At 37.8% G+C, this 11,904-nt stretch overlaps 2 protein-coding genes across 4 annotated transcripts in view; one reads left to right on the top strand and one right to left on the bottom strand.

Annotated features, from left to right (window-relative positions):
- LOC144365727 (putative uncharacterized protein MGC34800) overlaps positions 1–9,012 on the bottom strand; it is a 48,885-nt gene extending 39,873 nt beyond the window's left edge. The window contains exons 1-2 of the mRNA XM_078018477.1: positions 8,875–9,012; positions 7,876–8,635 (exon numbers count right to left, since the gene is read on the bottom strand). Of these exons, the coding sequence (XP_077874603.1) occupies positions 7,949–8,635; positions 8,875–9,012 (825 nt within the window). The 3' untranslated portion in view covers positions 7,876–7,948. The remainder of the gene's footprint in view (positions 1–7,875; positions 8,636–8,874) is intronic.
- Positions 8,189–11,904, top strand: part of Ica1l (islet cell autoantigen 1 like) — a 66,944-nt gene continuing 63,228 nt past the window's right edge. For 2 of the 3 annotated variants that reach the window (XM_040294728.2, XM_013364587.4), the window contains exon 1: positions 8,189–8,323. The gene's annotated coding sequence lies outside the window, so the exon portion shown is untranslated. The remainder of the gene's footprint in view (positions 8,324–11,904) is intronic. The other variant, XM_021735693.3, reaches the window with a different exon arrangement.

Raw genomic sequence — 11,904 nt, 5'->3', positions numbered from 1 at the left:
CCTAGAAGGTCCAGTCCTCTTATAACATATTGCTCCTCCTTTTCCTCAAAAATTGGGAGTCTGCCTTTCAATAGTCCCTTTTCTTCCAGTTGAGGCTGGTGTTACAGAGGTGGGTACACTCATTTGCTCCTAAGATTCACTTGGAGAAAAGACTGGAGCTGCTTTCCCAGTATTGGGAGAAGGTGACCACAGGGGATTACTTATGCTGTTTGCCACAGCAATGTAGTTCATAATATGTTGATAAGTGCTCTCTTATCTCATAAAGAATTCCTTTTCTTACTATTCTTACTACTTAATAGTAAACTTTCTATATTTAGAAATAGGTTTTAATTAGAGATTAAATTAGGGATTGGAGGCATTTAGCTCAGCGGTAGAGGGCCTGCTTAGCATATGTGAGGCCCTAGATTCAATACCCATCACCCCCACCAAAAACAACAACAACAAAACATAGGCTTAGTATACCTAATTGAACAAGTCAGTTCAAGGGAAAAAGCTGAACTACTCTACACCTGAATCTCTGCTGGGGCACAAGAAAAGGGAAAGGCATGAGAGTATAAGATATGTTTTGTACACTACATTTAAAAAAATAACACTCTTACATGGGAGATAATCATTAAAAATGAAGCTACAGCAATGTCCTGTGTGCATGAGGTAGACAGGTGGCTTAGAGAAGGGAGCAGCAATTAGCTCTGGGAAGCAAGTTGGCTTTCAAGAAGGGCATCTTAGGGCTGAGGCTATAGCTCAGTGGCAGAGTGCTTGCTTAGCATGTGTGAGGCACTTTGTTCGATCCTTAGCACCACATAAAAATAAACGAATAAAATAAAGGCATTTTTCCATCTAAAACTATAAGAAAAATTTTTTTAAAAAGAAGGGCATCTAAGAAGAGTGACATTGAGTCCAAGTTAGGCAGATAATTGAGGGGCAGAATGAAGCTATAGGTTATTTCTAGCAGAAGGAGAGACAGAAGTATCAGAATAAATAGTATTGAGTTCAGATACTATGAGGAAGGAAGTGATCATAACATTTCTTCTTGTACTGAGGAAGGCTATTCTGGCTATTCTCAAACTACCTTCAAAATCTTTTTCATAGAATGATCTTTTTATATTGGAAAATATGAAAACAAAATCTTGCTTTGATGATTATCTAGAGATTTTTTTAAAAAAATATTTCCGGGAGAAGTGTTTTTATTTTTATTTTTTTATTATTATTTTTTTAAAGTGAGACAGATAACATGAATACATATGAGAGTATTTTTTTGAGAGAGAGAATTTTAATATTTATTTTTTAGTTTTCGGCAAACACAACATCTTTATTTGTATGTGGTGCTGAGGATTGAACCTGGGCCGCACGCATGCCAGGCGAGCACGCTACCGCTTGAGCCACATCCCCAGCCCCTATCTAGAGATTTTTATTCCCTAAAAATTTTTTTGGGCTGAGGTTGTAGCTCAGTGGTAGAGCACTTGCCTAGTATGTGTGAGGCACTGGGTTCGATCCTCAGCACCACATAAAAAAATATATAAATAAAACAAAGATATAAAAAAAATTTTTTAAAAATTTTATTCTACACTGGATGTAGAAAAACAGTTTTCTGGGTAAAGAACCAATATTTGCCTTATATATCCTTTTCCCTTGAATTTAGAATTCCATTTTGGAGCTGTTAACAACAATGCATAAAAATATGTCCAAATGCCTTCTAGCATTATCAGGGGAAAGAACAAATGAATGTTTAAATTGATATAAAATATACATAATTGCGTAATTGAACAAGCATCCCTATAAAACAAAACAAATACCATCTGAGAATTTCTGATAATAACACTGAAATCTGTCCCCACTGCCTAAAATTCTTTTGATGTATTCTAGTTTTGAAAAGTCACAGTTGCTTATATAAAACAAATTTAAGGAAAATATTAATTATTGATATAACTGAAACTCTGTTTTTTAAAGGAGAAAATGGGACATTTAAGGCTGTAAGGAATATCCAATTAATATCTTTTCAATGATATTAATAGTCACTAATGAGAATCAGGTTTCAAGAGGCAAGTAAAATTCCAGTTTTGCTAATCCAACTGCCAGGTACAAAATCAGCAGAGCCTTTGAATTATTTCAATTTTAATATTTTGATGATTGTGACCTCAGGTATCAAACATAATCATGTTAATGTTTTGTTATGAAGTAAATATATCTAACAGTAAAGTGGTTTTTTTGTTGTTGATTGGTTTACTAGAATTAGGATATCTTTGTTCTAGTATCAATTCCATCAATTTTGCAAATTTAAGGAAGTAAATTATTTCTCATGTCCATGAAAAATGACAATAAAACTATCTTTCCTTAACAATCTGCTGACGTAGGTACTGAATTACCTATTTTATAGATAGAGTTAAGTTATTGAAAAGTCATGCCATCAGTTAATACCACTGTCAGGATTTGAACTCCAACTTAGCTGAATTTAGAGCTCAAACTCTAAAACAGAAAAGTTGCCCTTTGGTCTCTTCATTGGCTCCAGGATTCCAACAGATATCCAAATTCTCCTATACACAAATCTCTTACATAAAATGGTATATTTGCCTATGACTTATTAGTCCTCCCACATTCACGTCATCTCAAGATTACTTATATAGTTGACCCTTGAACAATAAAGGGGTAGCTCCCTTGTTGCAACTGAAAATCCACATATATCTTTTGACTTTCCCCAAACCTAACTACTAACAGCTTGCTGTTATTGGAAGCCTTACTAATAACAAACAGTTAAATATTTTGTATATCATGTTTTGTATACAGTGAAAATTACAGGAGAACCATGAGAGATCACTTTTTACTGAAAGGCACAGTGTACTGGATATCATATTACTAACATCCTATGATTTTAAGCAGGTACAATACTTGATCTTGCTTCAATAGCAGCAGGAGGTGGCTGTGAAATTATTATAGTAATACAGTATGTACTGCAGTTAATTTTACAGTTATTAAATACTGCATCCTTATGTGTGTTTACATTCCCCTTGACTCAATGGCACAATGTGTGTATTTGCATAGTTTTAATAAGCTAATTGTTTTAGATTTGTATTTTATGGTAGGAAATGGTTTTAAAAACAGGCTATTGGGGGATGGGGATGTGGCTCAAGCTGTAGCAGCTCGCCTGGCATGCGTGCGGCCCGGGTTTGATCCTCAGCACCACATACAAACAAAGATGTTGTGTCTGCCGAAAACTAAAAAAAATAAATAAATATTTTTTAAAAATAGGCTATTATCTATGTATATCTTATGAATTCAGGACATACCATATATGTGTGTGTGTGTGTGTTTCTAGACTACACAGTTTTGTTGTTTTTAATTTAAGCCACAAATCTCAAAAAATAAACATAAAAAACCTGCATATAGGTGGACCCCACAGTTCAAATCTATTTTGTTATAAATGCTATGTAAATAATTGTTATACTGTATTGTTTAGGGTATAATGACAAGGAAAGAAAATTTGTACAAATGCAAGGTTATCATTGTTCTGGTTTTTGGTACTGGAGATTGAAGCCAGGATGTCTCTACCACTGAGTTACTTCTCTAGCCCCCCAACCCACTTTTAAAGACAATGTTTCCGTAAATTGCTTAAGGCTTTGCTAAATTACTGAGGCTGCCCTGGAACTTGAGATCCTCCTGCCTCAGCCTCTGAATCACTGGGATAACAGGTATGTGCCATCTTGCCTGCCCCGATGCAATTTTTTTCTGAACATTTTCTATCTAAAGTTGGTTGGAGGGCTGATTGTCCACATATTATCAATTACTTTTTCTTTTCTTTTGGGGGATTGAGCCCAGGGTGCTTTGGGTATGCTAGATGAACACTACCACTGAACCAAGTCTGTCAATTCTTACATCATGCAGTTTTTGTAAGTATAAAAAATTAGTGTGGGGGTTGGGGTTGTGGCCAGTAGTGGAGAGCTTGCCTACCATGTTTGTAACACTGGGTTCAATCCCCAGCACCACGTAAAAATAAATAAAATAAATGTATTGTGTCCATCTGCAACTAAAAATATTTTTTAAAAATAAGTGTAAAAATGTCTTCACTTACATAAAAGAATGGTTATATATAAACTTAAATGCCATTTATTGGTACTAAATTACCATAAAGATATGTTAAGCTTTATGTGTTTTTTTTTTTTAAGAGAGAGAGAATTTTTTTAATATTTATTTTTTTGTTCTCGGCGGACACAACATCTTTGTTGGTATGTGGTGCTGAGGATCGAACCTGGGCCGCACGCATGCCAGGCGAGCGCGCTACCGCTTGAGCCACATCCCCAGCCCATGTGGTTTTGTCTTTAAAATTAATCCAATTTGGGGGGCTAGGGATATAGTTCAGTTGAGTACTTGACTGGCATGCACAAGGCCCTAGGTTCAATCTCAAGCCCAACCAAAAAAGAAAGAAAAATTTTAATGTATCACTAAACATATTGCATAATAATGTATTAAGATCCATTTCTGTATTACATAATTGTATGAGAGCAAAAAGGAACATTAGAAATTACCCTGTTATTCATTCATATAATTGAATTATGTTATTCATGTTATTAAAAGAAGCCACAGTCCAGACAGGTTAAGTGCCTGGTGTGAGTGTACATGGCCAATTTATGATGGAGCTAGGAGACATACCTTCGAATAATAAAGACCACAGAGAACTGATCTTGTTAAGACATAATCTGATAGAAAATTTGGAAACATGTCAAGCAATCCTATGTACAGTTAAATATAAAATAACATGCCTGTGTCTTAGTAATACCTAATTAAATGGTTGTTTCAGGGGGAGGTAATACGGTTTAAAATGTCTCTAATAATTCACATTTAAAAAAAAGCCATCTTAGTAATGTTGTGTCTAATTCTAGCCTTACATGAAAAAAAAATGTAGGGTAGGGAGAACATGTTTAGCTTGCATTAAAGTAGTTACTGTTATGGGAAGATAGCTCTCCATGTCTTCTTGCCACTAACCTATAATGCTAAGTTCCTTGGTAAGATCCAACAGACTGAAAGAAAGTGGAAGATCTTGAAGAAATGAAGCAATTTCTATGATATTCAGCTTCATAGATGATTAATGTAAAACCATACAAAGGGTAGAATAATTTTAATTTCTTAATATCAATTGAGGCTTCATTGGGGATGTTAAGGAGAGGTTTGCCTCACACTGCAAATGTAAAAATAAAGATCATTATTCTTTCAAGATCTTTGAATGGTTTGGATCCCATTTGTGAAGCCCCATATACCAATTCATCTAAGATTTTTTCTAGTTAGCTTATTGAAGTATATGATGGAAGAAAATACTGTTTATGCTAGTGTAAGTATGTTATATATTGGTAGTGAAATGGCAATTCTATAAATGTTTATACTTCTAAATTAAACCCTTTCAAAAGCATTTTAATCTTTTAATTTTCTAAAATAATAATGAAACACTAAAACTTAACTACTGGGCTGCCTACTTTATTTATTAAGGGACTAATACAAATCATTTAAACATCTCTATCAATCCAACAGTTAAAGGAAGATTATTATTCATTCCACAAACAATGAACATCATGAGTAAGACCTAATTCCTGCTCAGTAGGAGCATCAGTAGCTGCATTGTTTGCCAAAATCATTCCAAAACTGTGTCACCACTTGGACACTTAGTAATTTATGAAGAAAAACTGATTATGTGTTAGTGCTACACTTTATGGTATCCTAGAAACATGTATCTTTCTAATTTTACCCAATTAAGTGAACAAAACCTTCAGGCCTGGCTTACAGCCACTGTCCCGACTTCTGGTGTGTTACTTAGAGGACCTTTCTGTTTCAGATGAAAGCAGAAAATGGTAGTTTATCATTCTCTTGTAATAAATTGCAGACCACTGGAACAGCATTGCCTAAAATATCCCAGGAATTTACCATAAGCATGGCAACATTTTAAGTTATTTTGCTTACTATGTTTATGCCTTTGGAAGAAAGATGTGCAGTTCTTTTTAGCTTTTTATACTGTATCCTTCAGTTGTCAATTAACCATTTTTCAATTTATTCATTGATGAAATTCAGTACCTAGTATATATTAGGCATAGTACTAGGAGATAAGGTTGTGGAAATGTGTAAAGTTGGAGCAGCTTTGGAACAGCTCAGCATCTAATGGGAAAGAAAATCAGGTAGATAATTACAATACAGGTAAGTGTTGAATGAAAAGCATGATGTGACCTGTGGGAAGGACACCAAACTATGAGTCAGGAAAAGCATCCCAAAGAAGTATAGTAATCATGCATATTTGCCAAATGCTAATTTCTTTACTCTTAAGAATCTGGATTTTGTCCACAATGGATAAAAATAATGTGGTATATGAAGTTTTATTCAGCCATAAAGAACAAAATTATATCACTTGCAGGACAATGGATGGAACTTGAGAATATTATGTTAACACAGTAAGCCAAACTCAGAAAGTCAAGTGTGGTTGATATGTTTTCTCACATATAGAAACTAGGAAGAGAAAAAAAAGTGGGGTGGGGTCTCATGAAAATATAAAGGGGACCAATAGAGTAGAGGAAGGGGACCAGAATGAGGGAAAGGGGAGATACTAGAGAATGAAATTGACCATGTAGAAGAGAATGTGTAATAAGAAATTCTACTATAATGTGTAATTATAATGAAAAACAACAAAAGTATTAAAAAAATAATCCAAGAAAAGCTGTGGACTTTTTCCTCCAAAAAAAATATGACATACCAAAATTTTGCATATAATTTCAACTATTCTTTGAGATTGAAATAGCATAAGAATCTAAATTCATTTTCATTCCATACTGACCCTTTGTAAGTAGTTTGCCCTTTTTTCTATTCTTTTATTATTATTATTATTTTAGTTATTTCCTGATGGCCCGACGAATATTGGAGGCAAGCACTTTACCATTGAGCCACAACCCCAGCCATCCCTAGATCCCTTTTTTCTATTCCACAACTACTTTTTTTTTCTGGTGTTACAGTAAGCACTTCTTACCCCATCTTTATGTCTTCAATAATTTTACACACCTTTAGTTATCATCTAAGTTTCCTCCCCTACACAATGAATTCACACTTTACAATTTTAGTCACCTTTAAAAAGAAAGCACTTTGAGCTTATTAAATTATCTTCCACCAATAATGCAATTTTATTTTTGCCTCATTTCCTTTTAAATTTTTTAAAATTTTTTATTTATTCTAATTAGTTTATATATGACAGCCGAGTGCAATTCATATTACACAAATAGAGCACAATTTCTCAAAAGTAGAGTCACACCATTTGTGTTTTCATACAAGCGCTTAGGGTAATGATGTCCACCTCATTCCACTGTCTTTCCTACCCCCATACTCACTTCCCCTTCCTCCCCTTAGTCCTATCTAAAGTTTGTCCATTCTTCCCATGCTCCCCGCCATCCCCATTATGAATCAGCATCCTTATATCAGAGAAGACATTCAGCATTTGATTTTGGGGGATTGGCTTACTTTACTTGGCATTATATTCTCCAACTTCATTTTATTTCCAATTTTTTTTTGAGACTTTTAGGCTCAGAATTTATCTTTTACTCTTAAAGACTCGTTAATCACACACAAAAAAATTATAGTTATCTATATGTGCGTTTGGAGCTAAATTATTATCAGTTGTGAACTTAGAACTCTTTAAATATTTAAAATAAGAAAAACCAGCACATGAACCTCTCCCGCTTGCATAGCCCTGGTTTTGAGAACGCACCTACGGACTGGGCCATGGCGGAGGCGAGCTTCGAGCCTCGCAGGCCCCGCAGCCGAGGGCCGGGCTGGTGCAGTGAGGGCTCAACGAGGCAGGGAGGGACCCTGCTGAGGGCGCGGGGCTCGGAATGGAAGCCGAGCACTCCTTCCACTTACCCCACCTCAGAGGTCTCACAATCAGTTCCTTGTAGTGACATTCTCGCCAGTTGGTGCCAGTCACTTCACTTTATTAAGCAAAGAGGACTTGGGCAAAGAAGGCACAGAGAGAAGCCAGAAGTTCACTCACGAGAGGACGGACAGTGGCGCCCTCCGAGCCCAGCCTCAGTGTGGTTAGCGGAACCGAGGGGCGGCCGACGCCTGGGCCGAGGCGAAGAGGGAGGCGCTGCTCACGCGCGCGCCCGGCCGCGGGGTTTAAATCTCCCGCCTCCCACAGCGGAGCCCGACACCTCCACGCTCCGGTGCGGAGGGCACGGGCTGAGGGAGCGGCCCGGCAGCGTCGCGGGCTCGCGGGCGGCGGCTGGAACGGGTGCCGGGACGGACGTCCGCGCGGCCGAGCGCGACCCGAGGCGGCGGAGGACCAGCGCGGCGCGATTCCGGCGTCGCGGTGAGCGTCTGTGGCCTCCCTCCCGTCGCCTCCCTCTGGGGTTGCGGTCCGGCCCGGAGGCCAAATCCTGGGTTCCCATGGCGATGCCGGGAGGCCGGGGCGCCACCCGCACGCGGTCCCCGGGGCCTCGCTGGCCGCCTCGGTTCCTCGAGGGCCGGGCCCTGCGGCCTTCCCCCTGGGCGAAGCCCGGACCCGCGCTCTTCCGGGCCGACTCGGGGCAGCACAACACCGAGTGGCCCAGGGCGGGGCGGGGTCCCCTCGGGCGGACGGGGCGCCTGCCCACGCTCGCCCGTGGAGAAGGAGCACGGCGGCCTAAGGCTTGGTTGGGTGGTTTCTCCCGAAGGTGGAGAGCGCTTCTTTAGAGGCAAATGCTCACAGCCTTCAGGTGCTTTACTGCTGGCCTTGTTTGTATGTTGTTTTATTTTATTTTTTAAAATTTTTATTATTAGTTGTTCAAAACATTTATGTTGTTTTATTTTTATTTTATTATTATTTTATTATGGGAATGTCTTCCTTAGAAAGTAATTGGCGATCTATCGGTAAAACAAAACATAAGCAAATGTGCGGTTTGGAGTGAACTGCGGAATGCACCTGCTTCGGATGGGTCCGCGCATTAATCCTCTGGTCCCATAAGGAGAACCCATCCCCACCGCGCGGATCCAGCTCCTGTGTTGGGTATCCTGGGCCATGATGTCAGTGGTCGGATACCTGATGCTCTAAGAAAGATGGAGAAAAGGGGTGGGGGCGGGAGATCCCGCTCGCAACTAACCAGCGATGCTGTGCATTTTGCCAGTAGAGGGGGTGGGATTATTTTCCATGTAATAGATGATCTTAGTGCACAAAGCATAAAAGCTGTTATAAACTATGGGTCACTAAAATAGCTGTTGGGAAGATAACGTTTCTCCGTGGTTTGGGTTCTTTTTTCTAAGTATTATGTATTGATTTATTTGATTGGACTCGACAATGTACTGTGTAAGGCGATATTGCTTTAATCATCATCCCATCAATATTTAAAGGGTAGCCACAGGTTCCTCATTCTTTGGTAGGAGTTAAGTATACACTTATCAGCTAAATAAACATTTAATGTCATGTATTTTTTATATGACCACGCTTTAAAATAGTTTTTTTGTTATTTGTGCCTAACATATTCTTTGAGCACTGTATGTTGATTTAATAGTGCAAAATGATTACACATCTTGCCATTGAGACAGCTATGTGCAGGCACTCTTCTAATTACTATTAATTATAATTTCCAGGCAACTCCTCATTATGATTTTAGAATTAGGAGAGTGCTCAGAGATCAGCTAGTCTAAAGGGCAAAAACTGCAAACATGAGACTGGTGGAAAAAGTAGGAAGCCTTATTTTTATTATAAATGTTTATCATAAAACAATACAACAAAATTTATATCAGTGATGAACTGGAACCATATGTCAAAATATTAAATATTACATATAAATAGATAATGTACTATTTTTTCTATACAGATACTTTGCGGTTTTATTGTGTGGTATATTCTACAATTTAAATTTTTTCTTTTATACTTTACCTGTTTCAGTACTCACTGTACCTCCTTTAAAATTTTAATTTTTTTAAATGTTCTTTAACAACAGATGGGATGTGTGAAAGACTTTCAAATATGTCTGGAACTAGAAAAGTTTCCTCAGATGAACCAGGCTTTGTCATTTAATAATATCCTTAATCTCTTATTAAATTTGTCTGTTTTTCATTCATCCCTTAAGTCTTCTTTCCTGAAATAAAACTTTTCAGACTTCTTAAATTCAGTCATCTTCTATATATCTTATTTTGCCATTATTGACTTATTTGCATATAATGCTAGAATTTAATTTTTTTCTAATTTATTTGTGATAGAAAAAGCTTCAAGTAACCGTATATTTACAACAGCCATCATTAGCCACTCTTACCATTTTGTGATAGTTCTTTCTAGTATTTTTCTAATTTTTATTTATTATTTTGCTGGGGATCCAACCAAAGACCTGTGTTATAAACCAATGTGCTGTCACCCAGGCTTAATTTTCCATTTATAGAGCACAGGCAAAGTAAATTTAGTATGATACTTAAGGGACCTAGCATTTTCTGAGGGGTAAAAAAGCACTGGCATCAACTTCAAGTCATCAGCTGCATTACCTCCACCCTCATCCCCCCCCCCACTACCCCAAGAAAGTCAGACTGTCCTTTGAAGTTTTGAAGCCAGGCATTGACTCCTTTCTATCTAATAGAAAGTCCTAGGTGCCTTCTTCCAATAGATGGCTGTTTCAGCTACACTGAAAATCTGTTGTTGAGTTTAGCCCCTGTATCAGTTGTCTTCTGGGTATCTTGCTGCAGCTTCTGCATCAGCACTTGCTGCTTCACCTTGTACCTTATGTTATGGAGACGGAGTCTTTCCTTAAACCTCAGGAACCAACTTCTGCTAGCTTCAAAATTCTCTCCTGCAGCTTCCTCACCTCTCTCCACCTTCATAGAACTGAAGAAAGTGAGGGCTTTTCTCTGGGTTGTTTTGGCTAAGGAAGTGTTGCGGCTGGTCTGATCTTCTATCTAGAACCATTAAAACTTTCTCAATTTCAGCAATAGCTTGCTTCTTATCATTTGTGTGTTCACTGAGTAGCACTTTTAATGTTTTTCAGTAACTTTTCTTTTGCATTCACAGCTAGGCTACTGGAGGTCTAGCTTTCAGTCTATCTTGGCTTCCAACCTTCCTTCTGCACTAAGTTCATCATTTCTAGCATTTTATCTAAAGTGGGAGACCTCCTACCCTTCCTTTCACTTGACTCCTAGAGCTACTGTAGGTTTACTGTTTGGCTTAATTTCAATATTATTCTGTCTCGGGGAATAGGGAAGCCTGAGGAAAGAGAGTGAGACCATGGGGTAGAGGTAGGGGTTACTGGTGTGGCAGTCAAAAAACACAACAGTTGACTGTTTTATATGGACATGGCTATTTCTGGCACCCTAAAACCAATAATAACACCAAAGATCACTGGTCACAGATCATCATAACAGATATAATAATAGTGAAAAAGTTTGAAATACTGCAAGAATCACCAATATGTGACACAGAGACACTAAGTGAGCATTTGCTGTTGGAAAAATAATGCTGAATGGAAAAATATCTGTGCAGGATAACACAACAAAATGAAGATATTTTTAAATGCACATACCATGTGTTTCAGTTTCTATACTTTCAGAAGTTTATCTAATATAAGTATTTTAAATAATACAAATACATATTTATTCATTGTAGCCTGGTTTGAAATACTATCAAGTCTGAAAACAATCTAAATATCCATTGATAAGTCAGTTAAATAAATTATGCAGTCCACACAAGATAATGTTATATACCCATTAAAATTGTATTCCACATGATTGGTAAATTCCATGTCATATTCTTTTTCCCTCAGCACTGTACATAGCACTGTCTTTTCTGTAGTGCTGGGGAGGAACCCAGGCCATCACTATCACTGTCTCTTTATCACTGAGTACATCCCAGCCCTTCACTTTTACTACCTAATATAACTGAGGCAATGTCTGATGCCAGCATAAATTACTTAATTTTCTGATGGTCCT

The sequence above is a fragment of the Ictidomys tridecemlineatus genome, chromosome 7 (assembly GCF_052094955.1).
Source record: "Ictidomys tridecemlineatus isolate mIctTri1 chromosome 7, mIctTri1.hap1, whole genome shotgun sequence".
Taxonomy (NCBI): Eukaryota; Metazoa; Chordata; class Mammalia; order Rodentia; family Sciuridae; genus Ictidomys; species Ictidomys tridecemlineatus.
This window is presented reverse-complemented; position numbering and strand designations above follow the sequence as displayed.